A 17888-nucleotide genomic window follows, 5' to 3' on the forward strand; every position below is an offset into this window, starting at 1 on the left:
AGAACAGTTGTCTGCTGATTAGGATATAAGGCCAGTTAGACATTTTCTCTGGTTCTGTGCTGGAAGTATCTCCCTGTTGCAACTTGTAATTAACTGAATATATTGTTTTATTGCCTTTATCGATGACTTCTGTTCGGTTCACTTGTAAATTCTTCTTATGAGTACCATCCACTTATACTCCTCTACTTTTCTCATCAGCACTTCAATTCCACCACTCAAATGACAGTCCAGTCTTCAAAGACAGTGCTGTCCCTGGACTCTGAGGCGGTGTTCTCACTCAAAGATGGCATCAACTTTAAGAAGAGCCCAGATGATGGCAAGTGCTACATCATATACAAAGAAAATGGAGAGCTGAAGGCCTGCAAGAACCAATGCAAACACCAAGGAGGCCTGTTCATCAAAGACATAGAGGACTTAGATGGAAGGTAAGTAGACTTAAAAGGGAAGTTCAGGACTCTACAACTAAAGATAGTTGGAGTTAGTAGCAGCTGTTTAGAGAATACCGAACCTTGGATTACAGTTTCTCCTGGCCCATAGACTACTTTCAGGCTGAGGAACCATTTAACATCAAGTGGTAAAATCCTGAACTACTTCTTTAATACCGAGGCTTAGATAAAACATATCTATTCCATGGGACTGAAAGGTTTTTCTGATGCAGGACGGTCCGATGTACAAAACACTACTGGAAGCTGAACGTCTCAACTATGCAGTATGTGAACCCTCCTGACAGCTTCACACAGGATGAGCTAGGTAAGTTGAGCTGCCATTTTTCTCAACCTGAAAGGTTATTGAATGGCATTTTAAGTCTATTTGCCATTTTAGGTCATAGGAAACAGTATGTCTAATCTTTTGTGTTCTCTGACAACTTGTGTATATTTGTACACATTGTGTGATACTGATCATTAAATCAAATGTTATGTCACATCCAATTTGTAAGTCGCTCTGGATAAGAGCGTCTGCCAAATGACTTAAATGTTAAATGTAATGTACATGCTTCGTAAACAACAGATGTAGACTAACAGCTTACTTACGGGCATGCCAACAATGCAGAGAGAAAAAGAGAAATAATAACACAAGGAATAAATCCACAGAGTAACGATAACTTGGCTATATAATGTTACAAGTGGTACCAGTACGGAGTAGATGTTCAGGGGTATGAGGTAATTGAGGTAGATATGTTCATATAGGTGAGAACGTGACTAGGGAACTGCTAAATGACTTAAATGTAAATGGAACAGGATAGTTAATAAACAGTAACCGCAGCGTATGATGAGTCAAAAGAGTTAGTCCAAAAAGGGTCAATGCAGATAGTTAGCCAATAGCCACCTGGACTAACTGTTTAGCAGTCTTATGACTTGGAGGTAGAAGCTGTTCAGCGTCCCGTGGGTTGAGTGCCCAGCTCCAGCTGTCCATTCCTTTGGCCATCTAAAAATGACACGAGGAACACAATGTAAATAATAAGTCAGATGTTTAATATGTCTATATGTACAGTTGAAGTCGGAGGTTTACATACACTTAGATTGGAGTAATTAGAACTTGTTTTTCAACCATCCACAAATTTCTTGTTAACAAACTATAGTTTTGGCAAGTCGATGAGGACATCTACCTTGTGCATGACACATGTAATCTTTCCAACAATTGTTTACAGACAGATTATTTCACTTATAATTCACTATCACAATTCCAGTGGGTCAAAAGTTTACATACACTAAGTTGACTGTGCCTTTAATCAGCTTGGAAAATTCCAGAAAATTATGTCATGGCTTTAGAAGCTACTGATAGGCTAATTGACATAATTTGAGTCAGTAGGAGGTGCACCTGTGGATGTTGCTTGACATCATGGGAAAATGAAAAGAAATCAGCTAAGAACTCAAAAAAAAATTTTTTATAGACCTCCACAAGTCTGGTTCATCCTTAGGAGCAATTTCCTAACACCTGAAGGTACCACGTTCATCTGTACAAATAATAGTACGCAAGTATAAACACCATGGGACCATGCAGCCGTCATACTGCTCAGGAAAATTATCTATATCCACAGTAAAACGAGTCCTATATCAACATAATCTGAAAGGCTGCTCGCCAAGGAAGAAGCCACTGCTCCAAAACTGCCATAAAAAAGCCAGACTACGGTTTGCAACTGCACATGGGGACAAAATATCGTACTTTTTGGAGACGTCCTCTTGTCTGATGAAACAAAAATAGAACTGTTTGGCCATAATGACCATCGTTATGTTTGGAGGAAAAAGGGGGAGGCTTGCAAGCCGAAGAACACCATCGCAACCGTGAAGCACGGGTGACAGCATCAAGTTGTGTGGGTGTGTTGCTGCAGGAGAGACTGGTGCACTTCACAAATAGATGGCATCATGAGGATGGAAAATTATGTGGATATATTGAAGCTACATCTCAAGACATCAGACAGGAAGTTAAAGCTTGGTCGCAAATGGGTCTTGCAATTGGACAATGACCCCAAGCATACTTCCAAAGTTGTGGCAAACTGGCTTAAGGACAACAAAGTCAAGGTATTTGAGTGGCCATCACAAAGCCCTGACCTCAATCCTATAGAAAATGTGTGGGCAGAACTGAAAAAGCGTGTGCGAGCAAGGAGGCCTACAAACCTGACTCAGTTACAACAACTGTGTCAGGAGAAATGGGCCAAAATTCACCCAAGTTATTGTGGGAAGCTTGTGGAAGGCTATCCCGAAATGTTTGACCCAAGTTAAACCATTTAAAGGCAATGCTACAAAATACTAATTGAGTGTATGTCACGATCGTCGTTGTAATCATACTCAGACCAAAGCGCAGCGTGGAATCGGTTCGACATCTTTTAATTATCAGAGAACCGAACAAAAAAGAATAAACGACAAGTGAAGCTCAAGCAGTGCTCACAGGCAACTACACAGAAACAAGATCCCACAAAACAGTGGGGAAATGGCTGCCTAAATATGATCCCCAATCAGAGACCACGATAAACAGCTGCCTCTGATTGGGAACCATACCAGGCCAACAGGGAAAAAAACTACCTAGATTACCCACCCGAGTCACACCCCGACCTAACCAACATAGAGAATAAAAAGGCTCTCTATGGTCAGGGTGTGACAGTGTATGTAAACTTCTGACCCACTGGGAATGTGACGAAAGAAAAAAGCCAAAATAAATCACTCTCTACTATTATTCTGACATTTCACATTCTTAAAATAAAGTGGTGATCCTAACTGACCTAAAACAGAGAATATTTACTGGGATTAAATGTCAGGAATTGTGAAAAACTGAGTGTAAATGTATTTGGCTAAAGTGTATGTAAACTTCCGACTTCTTCAACTTAAGATAATCAAATAAAAGTAATTAATTAGATTATTTATCGGAAGAGTTTTGACTTTGGCTTGATTTTGCTAACGCAGACGTCGTGATGACAGACGAGGGTGGTCTTCAGCTCGTGGAGGTGATCGTCTGGGACCCCTGGTTGGCAGACCCCCAGGATCCACAGGAACTGCAGGAGGGAGAGGTGACTGTGAGTACAGCTCGTCACACACACCCACGGCTGGACAGATCTGAGGCCTTTCCCAGTGGGCAAAACTGGTTGCAATTACATTATGACATCTTACATGACGTCATGGTCAGAAGACGTTTTGTTAAGGTCAGAAAAACATGTCTTGATCTGGTTGTGATCTTGGTCTCGTCATGAAAAAGATGTCTTCACCAGGCTGGTTGAAACTAATCTGGAACACATTACCATGTTTAGTCACAGATTTGTGACAAGAACACAAACACTAGCTATGATCCAAGGCTAGTTAGTAATTACCCGGAGGGAATCAAATATGAGCCTTAAAATGATAACCGAGAGTTGTGTGTCTACACAATCTTCTACTCATTTTAACCTCATCACCACTTTTATAATGTGAGATCTGAGGGTGTGTTCTCACCTGAAAGGCTGCAGTGCCAAACTTAAGCCTGGGACACATAAGGGAGATGGGCCAAGGTTGAAATATCACCAACCGCCATCCAAGATTCTAGATGACGTCTCAGGATAGACCTCCGATCACAGCCGTGCCCAACAACAGTGCAGGACACATTGCTGGGACTCTGAGTGACAGTTGGTCACAGATTACTTTTTGACCATCTCCCCTGTGTTCATTTAAATTCCAGAGACACAGAAACGACAGTCCCAACACCGACACCTCTGAGATTTTCCCCATATGGCCGACAGGCTATTTATATCAATGTGATTGATGGTCAACCGCGCCGCACGCAAATCTAAAAAGATAGCACGTCAGGCGACAAGATTCTCCGCTCCAAACTCGACCTTCATGTTCCTCCAGGTGACCTACCTTACCCATGCATGTATGGAGCTCCAGCTAGGGGGGAAGAAGATGATATTCGACCCCTGGCTGACGGGTCCGGCCTTCGCCAGGGGCTGGTGGCTGCTCCATGAGCCCCCTGCTGACTCCATGGAGAGGCTGTGCATGGCCGACCTCATCTACATCAGCCACATGCACTCCGACCACCTCAGGTATTCAGGGATGGTACCTGTATGGAATGTGGTACAGGTATGTAGAGATGGTACCTGTACGTAGTATGGTACAGGTATGTAGAGATGGTACCTGTACGTAGTATGGTACAGGTATGTAGAGATGGTACCTGTATGGAGTATGGCAGAATGAAATGGATTGATATGGGAGGATGGGCTCCGTGAAACTGGAAGGGAATGGATTGAATGTATCAAACACATACTATTCCAAACATTACAATGAGCCCGTCCTCCGCAATCTCCACCCACCAGCCACGACTGATTTCAATGTATTTCTAATTCCGGTCCCACTTTAAGAAGTATAAAGGCTTTAATAGCATGAAGTTTCTGAAGCACTACGCAAATGCTTCAGATCATCTATAAGCGTGTCATATTCTATAAATGGTGTATAAAACTATGTATGTTTATACACCATTTATAGAGTATGAGATAGATGATCTGAAGCATATATAAGTTATATTGAGCCCGCCAGGACAGCGGAGTCAATCACCACCTTCCGGAGACACCTGAAACCCCACCTCTTTAAGGAATACCTAGGATAGGATAAAGTAATCCTTCTCACCCCCCCCCCTTAAATGATTTAGATGCACTATTGTAAAGTGGCTGTTCCACTGGATGTCATAAGGTGAATTCACCAATTTGTAATTCGCTCTGGATAAGAGCGTCTGCCAAATGACTTAAATGTAAATGTCTTTATAAGTTGTACTTAGTTTAAAGTGGGACCCTAATTTCAATTATGGAAGTAAGCAGAAATGTTGATTCATATTTTCCTTATGAGGATGAGCACACACAAGGCAGGACGTTTTAAGATAATTCCTGAAAAATGTATTTTCAGCTACCCAACCTTACAATCCCTCTCTGTGACGAGACCCGATGTTCCTATTTATGTTGGCGACACATCAAGGCCAGTGTTCTGGTAAGGGTTATCTATATACAGTTGAACTCGGAAGTTTACATACACTTAGGTTGGAGTCATTTAAAACTTGTTTTTCAACAACTCCACAAATATCTTGTTAACAAACTCTAGTTTTGGAACGTCGGTTAGGACATCTACTTCGTGCACATGACAGAAGTCATTTTTCCAACAATTGTTACAGACCGATTTATTTCACTTATAATTCAGTGTATTACAATTCCAGTGGGTCAGAAGTTTACATACAATGATTGTGCCTTTAACCAGCTTGGAAAATTCCATAAAATTATGTCTTGGCTTTAGAAGCTTCTGATAGGCTAATTGACATAATTTGAGTCAATTGGAGGTGTACCTGTGGATGTGTTTCAAGCCTACCTTCAAACTCAGTGCCTCTGCTTGGCATCATGGGAAAATCAAAAGATCAGCCAAGACCTCCGATAAAAAATTGTAGACCTCAAGTCAGGTACCTGGGAGCAATTTCCAAACACCTGAAGGTACCATGTTCATCTGTACAAACAATATTACGCAATTATAAACACCATGGGACCACGCAGCCGTCATACCGCTCAGGAAGGAGAAGCATTTTGTCTCAATCCTAGAACAAAACCAAAGGACCTTGTGAAGATGTTGGAGGAAACAGGTACAAAAGTATCTGTATCCACAGTTAAACGAGTCCTATATCAACATAAGTTGAAAGGCCTCTCAGCAAGTAGGAAGCCACTGCTCCAAAACCGCCAAAAGCCAGACTACGGTTTGCAACTGCACATTGGGACAAAGATCGTACTTTTTGGTGAAATGTCCTCTGATCTGATGGAACAAAAATAGAACTGTTTGGCCATAATGACCATCGTTATTTTTGGAGGAAAAAGGGGGAGGCTTGCAAGCTGAAGAACACCATCCCAACCGTGATGAATGGGGGTGGCAGCATCATGTGGTGTGTGTGTGGGGGGGGGGGGTGCTTTGCTGCAGGAGGGACTGGTGCACTTTACAAAATAGATGGCATCATGAGAAGGGAAATTATTTTGAAGCAGCCTCTCAAGACATCAGTCAGATTGTTAAAGCTTGGTCGCAAATCGGTCTTCCAAATGGACAATGACCCCAAGCATACTTCCAGTGTTGTGGCTAAATGGCTTAAGGATAACAAAGTCAAGGTATTGGAGTGGCCATCACAAAGCACTGACCTCAATCCTATAGGAAATGTGTGGGCAGAACTGAAAAAGTGTGTGCGAGCAAGGAGGCCTACAAACCTGACTCAGTTACACCAGCTCTGTCAGGAGGAATGGACCAAATATTCACCCAACTTATTGTGGGAAGCTTGTGGAAGGCTACCCGACATGTTTGACCCTGTCACACCCTGACCATAGAGAGCCATCAGTTCTCTATGGGGTAATAGGTCACAGCATGACCGGGGGGGTTTTCTAGTTATTATAGTTCTGTTGGTGTGTGAGTATGGTTCCCAATTGGAGGCAGCTGAATATTGTTGCCTCTAATTGGGGATCATACTTAGTGTGTCCCTTTTCCCACCTGCATTGGGGGATATTGTTGTTGTGTTTGAGTGCCATTGTGAGCTACACATTTCACGTTCGTTATATCTTTGTTTTTTTTTGGAAGTTTCACTATTAATAAAATGTGGAACTCTACTCACGCTGCGCCTTGGTCCACTTATTTAGACAACGATCGTGACAGACCCAAGTTATTAAACAGTTTGAAGGCAGTGCTACCAAATACTAATTGAGTGTATGTAAACATCTGACCCACTGGGAATGTGACGAAAGAAATGAAAGCTGAAATAAATCATTCTCTCTACTATTATTCTGACATTTCACATTCTTAAAATAAAGTGGTGATCCTAACTGACCTAAAACAGGGAATTTTTTAACTGGGATTAAATGTCAGGAATTGTGGAAACTGAGTTTAAATGTATTTGGCTGAGGTGTATGTGAACTTCGAACTTCAACTGTATCTGTCAAACATTAACATGGTTTTACAACCATAAAACAAATGAGGGTGTCACCTTTTATGGGTTTATGCTGTCCTCATTTGAATCATGATACAGGATGCTGGAGAAAAGGCAGGTGCAGCTGACAAATATCAACGTCGTTCCCTTTGGCATTTGGCAAAACGTAAGCATAAACAGCTCCCTTTGCATGAACAGTTTATACGATAAAGGAACCTCTGTCAAAAGGCTCTTCTTTAATGCCCTTCTCCTGTTATCTCCCTCAGATTGATGAGCACCTCAGATTCATGATTCTGAAGGATGAAGTGCACCCTGAAATGGACACCTGTATCATTGTTGAATATAAAGGTAGTCATGTCCTTTGTAAGAGCATGTGGTGCTAGCTTCGCCAGAGCCCTGGGTTCAATTCCTGCAGTCACAGGAAGTCACTTTTCATAAAAGGGTCTGCTAAGTGGTATATACACCGAGTGTACGAAACATTAGGAACACCTTCCTAATATTGAATTGCACCCCCCTTTGCAATCAGAACAACCTCAATTGGACTCTATTGGCATGGACCCTACAAGGTATTGAAAGTGTTCCACAGGGATGCTGGCCCATGTTGACTCCAAAGCTTCCCACAGTTGTGTCAAGTTAGATGGATTTCTTTTGTGTGGTGAACCATTCTTGATACACACCGGAAACTGAGCATGAAAAACCCAGCCGCGCTGCAGTTCTTGACACACTCAAACTGGTGTGCCTGGTACCTACTACCATACCCCCTTCAAAGGCACTTAAATGTTTTGTCTTGCCCATTCACCCTCTGAATGACACGCATACACAATCCATGTCTCAAGGGTTAAAAATCCTTCTTTAACCTGTCTCCTCCCCTTCATCTACACTGATTGGAGTGGATTTAAATAAGTGATCATACCCTTCACCTGGATTCACCTGGTCAGTCTATTTCACGGAAAGAGCATGTGTTCCTAATGTTTTGTCCAGTCAGTGTACAAGCAGGTCACACATTCTGACTTTCATCCCACTTTATCCACCTACAGATTATACATCCATATAAAGATGGGCTCCATCAGGATAATTAAGAGTCATTATGTCATTGACCATACACATCCTGTCTGATTCAGGTCCTTGTCAGTTCAGTAGTAAAAGCATATGCCAGTGCCACCTGGTAGGCATACGATGCACCTTAAAGCCTTGTCTCAACCTTATCTCATTTGACGGGTGCATCTGATCCTGGTTCTCCCACCCAGGTCATATGATCCTCAACACGGTGGACTGCACCAGGCCAAACTACGGCCGACTGCCCCACAATGTAGACCTGATGATGAGTGACTTTGCTGGGGGGGCGTCTGGCTTCCCCATGACCTTCAGTGGAGGAAAATACACAGGTGAGGTGGACAGGTATACAGCATCCAAATGTATAGCCGGACAAATAACAGAGAAATGAATTGCTCCCTTGGGTTTTCCTTTCTATTGCCTGCAGATGGAGTGAATCTCAATTGTATTTCCTCTCTCCTTATCTCCTCCTCAAAGCACATCAGAACAGATATGAGGTTACTTCCCTCGGATGTTCTCCTCCAATGCATTTTGAGGAGGAGGCAAGGGGAGAGGAAGCGAGGAATCAAGGAAACACAACTGAGGTTCGGTCAATGACTAGTGTCGATTTCACCCTGCAGAGAGCTGGAAAGCTGATTTCATCAAGAATGAAAGGAAGAAGCTCATGAACTACAAGGCCCAGCTGGTAAAATCCTTGCAGCCCAAGATCTACTGCCCGTTTGCCGGTTACTTTGTCGAAGCACATCCCTCAGACAGGTATTACAAAATGTTTACTTTTGTGTACAAATTCCGTTCTAGGTTCAGGTTAGGTTTTGACCCCTCTTATTGCTTCAATTGCAGTCACTCAATATAAGTTGCATCCCAAATTGACATTGACAACTGACATAAGTTAACTGACAGGTACATTAAGGAAACTAACACGAAAAACAAAGCGGAGGAGCTCAATGCCCTGATAAAGAAGAGCGCTCCAGGCATAACAACATGGACACCCAAGCCAGGCGCTGTGCTCGATCTGGCACTGGCTCTGATGAGCCCCAGCCGGTAGGATTGCTCATCAATCAGCAAATCGTGTGTCCATGTCTGTCATATCAGTCCATAGAAATGCCAACAATGATCAATATTTACAAATCACATTTTGGTGTTTGATGTTTCCCTCTGTTGTCAATACCATTATTACCTCACTTCCCTACATTGTTAACCACTATTAAATCACTTCCCTACATTGTCTACCATTATTACATCACTTTCCTACATTATCTACCATTATTGCATCACTTCCTTACATTATCTACCATTATTGCATCACTTCCTTACATTATCTACCATTATTGCATCACTTCCTTACATTGTCAACCATTATTATCTCACTTCCCTACATTGTCTGCCATTATTATCTCACTTCCCTACATTCTGTTTTTTCCTACATCATTGAATTCCTTTTTAATGTTGTAACCCAGGTCAAATGCACTTTAAATCATGTACGATTTGACTGTAACCACAGGAAAGCCATCACCGACCCTCCATCCGGGACAAACATCTATAAGGACAGTTGGGACTTTGATTTGTACGTGGATGAACTGAACAGGGCCATCACCGCTGAGATATTTAAACATAAAAGCTGGATCCAATTTTATTACATCTGGGCAGGGTTTAAAAACTACAATCTAGTTGTCCGGGTAAATATTGCAGTCCATATAAAAGTCCTCACAGCTCTTAGTGCTCTACTGCACATCTACAAGCTGACTCCTGGGGTGGATTCATTAGTTGCAGACTGTTGCAAAACGTTTTTTCAACAGAAACCGATTACTGTTTACTCTTGGAACCAAACGGAAGCCTAAATTTGTCCAATAGAAACTTTTCATTGCAAAATGTTTTTTGTTTGGATTAAACGGACTAAACTTTTTTGCAACAGTCTGCAATTTAGGAATACACTTCTGGTTACTCCTGACTCGCATTCAGTAGGCAGTAAAACATGCAAGGAAAATTTTAAATATTATTGGACAATCTCCATTTTAAAACGTTTCTAGGTTTTGTACCGACTGAACGCGACACCTTCCATTCACTTCCTCTCTCTGCAGATTTCTGGAATGTTTAAAACATGTACGGACGCTCTCACGGACACGGACTAAGCCTATTCCTGAATTGAAAAAAATTAAAAGCTCAATGGAGAATCTCTATCAGATTTTTGGGGGGTTCCAGGACTAGGCTTAATTTATGTCCAGGAAACTGCCCTTGGAACAGCTGATTTTGGCTGCTTGGATTGTCAGATGGGCAGGCTAGACACTTTAGGGACTATGACCCTTGGTTCCATTGTGCCAGGCATGTTCAATCAATTTGAAAAATAAAAATACATTTTTAACCCAAATCTAGTGGGTTCGAGGGTTGTAATTAGAACAAATCTTTTCCAATTCTTCTCATTCTTTTGCTACTTTCTTTTAAGATTCTAGTAATTCTTTAGATTCTGTTTATTGATTATGGTTATTCATATTCTAGTTATCTGGTATTTATCATAACTGCAGGTCAGTGAATAACACAAATTGTTTGAATTCCAACTAAACATAGCCTAACTGTTTGTAATATGTATTTAAGGTCATAGAGACGGATGAGGACTTCATTCCAATAGACAATGGCTACAACTATCTGGTGGACTTCATGGATCTGTCCTTCCCTACTCAGAGGCCCACTAGAGAGCACCCTTATGAGGAGGTGAGCATGGCTACAACACCTGCTCACCTATATACTATTAAGTACACTGCACTCAACTTGAGAAGAATCAAAACAATCATTGTGGAGCAGGAACATAGCATGTTACATCTGTCAAGGGTGGCAGGTAGCCTAACAGTTAAGAGCACTGGGCCAGTTACCGAAAGGTTGCTCGTTCAAATCCCTGAGCTTACTATGTGAAAAATATTTTGATGTTCCCTTGAGCAAGGCACTTACAGTGCATTCGGAAAATATTCAGGCCCGTTTACTTTTCAATATTTTGTTATATTACAGCCTTATTCTAAAATGGATTAAATAAAATAAATCCTCATCAGTCTACACAATACCCCATTTTGACAATGCGAAAAGAGGTTTTTAGAATTATTTTTGCAAATGTCAAGAAATGATAAAATACCTTTTTTACATAAATATTCAGACCATTTGATATGAGAATCGAAATTGGGCTCAGGTGCATCATCCTGTTTCCATTCATCATCCTTGAGATGTTTGTCCAACTTGACTCCACCGGTTGTAAATTCAATTGATTGGACATGATTTGGAAAGGCACAGAACTGTCTATATAAGGTCCCACAGTTGACAGTGCATGTCAAACCAAGCCATGAGGTCGAAGGAATTGTCCATAGAGCTCCGAGACAGGATTATGTCAAGGCACAGATCTGGAGAAGGGTACCAAACATTATCTGCACCATTGAAGTTCTCCTAGAACAGTGGCCTCCCTCATTCTTAAATGGAAGACATTTGGAACCACCAAGACTCTACCTAGAGCTGGCCGCCTGGCTAAACTGAGGATTCGGGGGAGAAGGGCCTTGGTCAGGGAGGTGACCAAGAACCCGATGGTCACTCTGACAGAACTCCAGAGTTCCTCTGTGGAGATAGGAGAACCTTCCAGAAGGACAACCATCTCGGCAGCACTCCACCAATTAGGCCTTTATGGTAAAGTGGCCAGACGGAAGCCAGTCCTCAGTAAAACGCACATGCCAAAAGGCACCTAAAGGACTCTCAGACCATGACAAACGGGATTCTCTGGACTGATGAAACCAAGATTGAACTCTTTGGCCTGAATGCCAAGCGTCACGTCTGGAGGAAACCTGGCTTTGGGACAAGTCTCTGAATGTCCTTGAGTGGCCCAGCCAAAGCCCGGACTTAAACCCAATCGAACATCTCTGGAGAGACCTGAAAACAGCTGTGCAGCTACACTCCCCATCCAACCTGACACAGCTTGAGAGGATCTGCAGAAAAGAATGGGAGAAACTCCCCAAATACAGGTGTGCCAAGCTTGTCGTATCATGTCCAATAAGACTCAAGGCTGTAATCGCTGCCAAAGGTGCTTCAATAAAGTAAAGGGTCTGAATAATTATGTAAATGTGATATATGTATTTTTTTTAAATGCAATACATTTACAAAAATTTCTAAAAAGCTGTTTTTGCTTTGTCATTATGCGGTATTGTGTGTAGATTTGTTTTCTTTAATCAATATTAGAATACGGCTGTAACGTAACAAAATGTGGAAAATGTCAAGGGGTCTGAATACTTTCCGAATGTACTGTAACCCTAATTGCTACTGTAAGTCTCTCTGGATAAGAGCGTCTGGTAAAATTGTCGCGGACGTCGTCGTGGAAATGACTGGACCAAGGTGCAGTGTGGTGAGCGTACATTTTCTTTTATTTAGGTAAATGTCGCCAACAAAACAAACAAAAACGACCATGAAGCTTACTCGGGCTATAGTGCCACTAGCAAAGATAACTACCTACAACATACAAAGGAAAAAAGGCTTTCTAAGTATGATTCCCAATCAGAGACAACAATAGACAGCTGTCCCTGATTGAGAACCATACCCGGCCAAAACATAGAAATAAAAAACATAGAATGGCCACCCCACATCACACCCTGACCCAACCAAATAGAGAAATAAAACGGCTCTAAGGTCAGGGCGTGACACAAATTGTAAATAAGAATAAACTTTTCCTTGGATTCATGTCATTCTCATGAGGTGAACGCTGTTCACAGACACAAAGAGATGGCAGGCTGCTATGCATAAGTTCAGGGGTTTGAATGTGTGGTGGCAGATGCAAATCTGATGCAAAGCTGTTTTCAGTTTAAGATCATTGTTGCTGGATTAAATGCAGTGCTTGATAAGTACAGTGTCTTCAGTATTGGTTTGGGGATGCTTTGCTGGCTCGGGACCTGGACAACTTGCCTTAATAGAAGGAACCATGAATTCTGCTCTTTATCAGAGAATTCTACAGTAGAAAGTCAGGACATCCATCTGTAAGCTGAAGTGCAGCTGGGTCATACAGCAAGACAATGATACAAAACACAATCAAGTCTACATGAAAATGGCTAAAAAGCAACAAATTTGAAGTTTTGGAATGGCCTAGTCAAAGTCCAGACCTAATCCCAATTGAAATGTTGCAGCAAGACTTGAAACGAGCAGTTCATGCTTGAAAACCCACAAATGTTTCTGAGTTAAAGCAGTTCTACATGCAAGAGTGGGCCAAAATTCCTCCACAGCGATATGAGAGACTGATCAACAACTACGGGAAGAATTTGGTTGCAGTCATTGCAGCTAAAGGTGGCACAACCAGTTATTGAGTGTAAGAGGGCAATTACTTTTTCGCACAGGGGAATTAGGTGTCGCATAACTTTGCATTTATTTAATTAACAATCTTTTTTTGTTCTAAACTTAGGTTCCCTTTATCTAAAATTAGGTTTGGTTGAAGATCTGATAACATTCAGAATCACAAATATGCAAAAATAGAGAATCAGAAACGGGGCAAATACTACTTCACGGCACATCGGTAACAGGCTGACCACACCACTGGCGTGAGCGTTGCAAAATAAATGTAGGAATCTATATTATTGCACCCGCACTGCTCGCACGCGCCAACAAGCATCTGAGTTGCCAAGGGCTAAAATAGAAGTCAGTTCTATTTCTGATGCAGATCGCGCTGCAAGTCCTGCCTCTCCCTTCTCCTCATTGGTTTATAGAAGCAGGTACACACGTGCCATCTCATTGGTTATACCTACGTGGGTGACTGAAGACGAATGAGGTCAGTGGCGGTAAATCACCTAATTTATGAAAGTTGCCAATCGTAATATAAAGTCGAGAAGAAAAAGCCTGGAAGGATGAGACTAGAAACAATTTGGTTGACCATTTTATGTGTGGATTAATTGGTGGAGTAGAGGACCTTGTGCATTTCAGGTAAAATAACATCAATGTTTATATCCCAGGACAAATTAGCTAGGAACAGCAAGCTAGCTAAATATGACAAATTAGCTAGCAAGTGCAAGCTGGCTAGCTAAATTGCCATAAATGTTTAACGCTTTTTGACCTGTCCCCAAATTAATATAATTGGTTCAGAGTTTGTTTTGATATTTTAACCTGCGTGTCGTTATCGCATCTGGTGTGGGGGGACAAAATATATTTATGCACGATGGTGCAGCCAGGTTTGAGTTTCTAGTTAGTCTCTGAGAGCTTTGCACACCTGGATTGTACAATATTTGCCCATTTTATTTTATAATTCGTCAAGCTCTGTCAAATTGGTTGTTGATCATTGCTAGACAGCCATGCCTTAGATTTTCAAGCTGATTGAAGTTAACACTTTAACCAGGCCAATCAGGAACATTTAATGTCGTCTTGGTAAGCAACTCCAGTGTATATTTGGCCTCTTGTTTTAGGTTGTCCTGCTGAAAGGAGAATTTGTCTCCCGGTGTCTATTGGACTGAACCAGGTTTTCTTCTAGGATTTAGCCAGTGCTTAGCTATATTCCATTTATTTTTATCCTCCCTAGTCCTTGACCAAGACAAGCATACCCATAACATGATGCAGCCACTACCATGCTTGAAGAGTGGTACTTAGTGATGTTGCGTTTTCCCCAAATATTACACTTTGCATTCAGGACAAAAAGTTTCTTTCTTTGCCACATTTTATTGCAGTATTACTTTAGTACCTTGTTGAATTTTTTCTTCTTCTACAGGCTTCCTTCTTTTCCCTCTGTCATTTAGGTTAGAATTATGGAGTAACTACAATGTTGTTTATCCATATTCAGTTTTCTCCCATAACAGCCATTAAACTCTAACTGTTTTAAAATCATAATTAGCCTCATGGTGAAATCCCTGAGCGGTTTCCTTCATCTCCAGCAACTGATTTAAGAAGGGCGCTTCTATCTTTGCAACGACTGTGTGTATTGATACAGCATCCAAAGTGTAATTAATAACTTCATTATGCTCAAAGAGATATTCCATGTCTACTCCCCCCCATCTACCAATAGGTGCCAGCCCCCTGGTCTTTGTGGTTGACTCTGTGCTTGAAACTCACTGCTTGACTGTGGCAACTTACAGCTAATTATATGTGTGGGGTACAGAGATGGGGTCGTCATTTCAAATAACAATGTTAAATAATATTATTGCACACAGTGAGTCTATGCAACTTGTGACTTGTTAAGCACATTTTTACTACTTATTTAGGCTTGCAATAACAAAGGGGTTGAATACTTATTGATTAATTATTTTTTATTAATTTGTAAACATTTCTAAAAAACATAATTCCACTTTGACATTATGGGGTATTGTGTGTAAATCAGTGACACAAAACCTAAATGCAATCCATTTGTAATTCAGGCTGTAACACAACAAAATGTGGGAAAAGTCCAGGAGTGTGAATACTTTCTGAAGGCACTGCAATCCACTTATGAGAAGGATCAATACAAAATACAACTGGGGCAGAAACATACCATGATCCAAATCTGTCATAAGAATAACATTTCATGGATGATATGGAATCATGTCACTCTCATAAGAGGTGAACGCTGTACGGGGCACAGACACACCGAGATGGCAGGCTACTGCAAAACTTTAGGGCTTTGAATGTGTTGTGGTTGGCAGATGGAAATCTGATGCCAAGCTGTTTTCAGTTGAAGATAATTGTTACTGGCTCAGTTCTCACTACTGCCTTAAGTGTAAGTTCCGGATTACGGAACGGGCACACAGGGCAAAATGTGTAGAATAGCAATACATTCGATTAACATGGAAAAATGTTCTGTCATATGTGTAGAATAGCATAAATTGAACTATAAAACAGCACATTTTTTCTCTGCCCCATGGCAAAATGTGTTGAAATGCAAGAAGTGAGCTGTTTAGCTGGTGGTAGGGGCCCCGGGGCCCCAAATGCTGTAGCCCTGCTTCAATGCCAACATGCTTTGTAAGGAACCACCATTTATCTGCAAGTGGATCATTCGTTTGTTTTCCATTTCATGTAACTTGATTGGACTGAGAGACGGTGTACTACTTTCTCTTCTGTAAAGATCAAGAACAGGATCGGAGTCATGAGGCACGTGGTGAAGAATGGCCTTCTTTGGGACGACCTGTATATCGGCTTCCAGAACCGTCTGAGCAGAGAGCCAGACGTCTACCACCACCGGTAAGTCCTCGTCTCCTCACCTTCCCTCCTTCGCTTCCTTCCTCCCTTACTAGATGTCTACCACCACAGGTAAGTCCTCGTCTCCTCACCTTCCCTCCTTCGCTTCCTTCCTCCCTTACTAGATGTCTACCACCACCGGTAAGTCCTCGTCTCCTCACCTTCCCTCCTTTGCTTCCTTCCTCCCTTACTAGATGTCTACCACCACAGGTAAGTCCTCGTCTCCTCACCTTCCCTCCTTCGTCTCCTCACCTTCCTTCCTCCCTTCCTAGATGTCTACCACCACCGGTAAGTCCTCGTCTCCTCACCTTCCCTCCTTTGCTTCCTTCCTCCCTTACTAGATGTCTACCACCACCGGTAAGTCCTCGTCTCACCTTCCCTCCTTTGCTTCCTTCCTCCCTTACTAGACGTCTACCACCACCGGTAAGTCCTCGTCTCCTCACCTTCCCTCCTTTGCTTCCTTCCTCCCCTTACTAGACGTCTACCACCACCGGTAAGTCCTCGTCTCCTCACCTTCCCTCCTTTGCTTCCTTCCTCCCTTACTAGACGTCTACCACCACCGGTCACCTTCCCTCCTTCGCTTCCTTCCTCCCTTAGTCCTCGTCCTCGTCTCACCTTCCCTCCTTTGCTTCCTTCCTCCCTTACTAGACGTCTACCACTACCAGTAAGCTCTCGTATCGTTATAAAGTCTATTGTGTTGCTGTACATTAGAGCAACGATTCTCAAATGGTGGGTTGGGACCCTAAATATTGTACCTGTCTTGGTTATTTGTTCAGGTTCTGGAACCACTTCCAGACAGAGTTGCCAGTCGCTGGGCCGGACTGGGACTTGTTCCTGCAGCAGGTGTCATCATACCAGAGGTCTGCTGAACCCCAGGGAATCCAAACAGAAAGTGTCTCTGCTTCTACATTGTCTTAGAAAAAGCAGACTGTACTGTCTCATGAGAACCAAGCTTTGTGCCTGTATCTATTAATGAATAGTAATGAATAAGAGGTGCTCTCCCTGTAGGCACCACCAACCTCCCTGTGCTCCTGAAACAGGGAAAAAGGGACGTGGCTGACAATATTTAATTTCTGAATTGGTTCATTTAGGGTTCATTTTCAAATTGTTTTTTTCATGTAATGGTGAAATCTGTTAGCATAGCGTCTTGTTGCTTGGCAGGTCTGTATGTAGGGGACTAGTACCAAAAAGTAGGAAAATATGCACTCACTACTATGTCGCTCTGGATAAGAGCGTCTGCTAAATGACTAACATGTGAATATGAATAAACCTTGTATCATTGATTATGTGTATTCTTGATT

At 42.1% G+C, this 17888-nt stretch overlaps 1 protein-coding gene across 1 annotated transcript; it reads left to right on the top strand.

Moving 5' to 3' along the window:
* The first annotated feature begins 219 nt into the window (after positions 1-219).
* On the top strand, positions 220-17830 carry cmah (cytidine monophospho-N-acetylneuraminic acid hydroxylase). Its single transcript, XM_064939290.1, has 14 exons — positions 220-425; positions 659-750; positions 3399-3508; positions 4317-4507; positions 5361-5441; positions 7495-7561; positions 7662-7743; positions 8643-8780; positions 9069-9204; positions 9349-9489; positions 9950-10124; positions 11038-11154; positions 16475-16590; positions 17364-17830. The coding sequence occupies exons 1-14, from the start codon at positions 220-222 to the stop codon at positions 17503-17505; spliced, it is 1794 nt and encodes a 597-aa protein (XP_064795362.1). The 3' UTR covers positions 17506-17830.
* The last annotated feature ends 58 nt before the right edge of the window (positions 17831-17888 follow it).

This window comes from Oncorhynchus masou, chromosome 27 (genome assembly GCF_036934945.1).
Source record: "Oncorhynchus masou masou isolate Uvic2021 chromosome 27, UVic_Omas_1.1, whole genome shotgun sequence".
In the NCBI taxonomy this organism is placed as follows: domain Eukaryota; kingdom Metazoa; phylum Chordata; class Actinopteri; order Salmoniformes; family Salmonidae; genus Oncorhynchus; species Oncorhynchus masou.

What these genes read in the sequence shown, in the direction of transcription:
- cmah (XM_064939290.1), top strand. Translation starts at nt 220, where the DNA reads ATGACAGTCCAGTCTTCAAAGACAGTGCTGTCCCTGGACTCTGAGGCG. An exon ending in CCTTTGGCATTTGGCAAAAC is followed by an intron (nt 7,562 to 7,661) that starts GTAAGCATAAAC and finishes TATCTCCCTCAG; the next exon opens with ATTGATGAGCACCTCAGATT. An exon ending in GCTCTGATGAGCCCCAGCCG is followed by an intron (nt 9,490 to 9,949) that starts GTAGGATTGCTC and finishes CTGTAACCACAG; the next exon opens with GAAAGCCATCACCGACCCTC.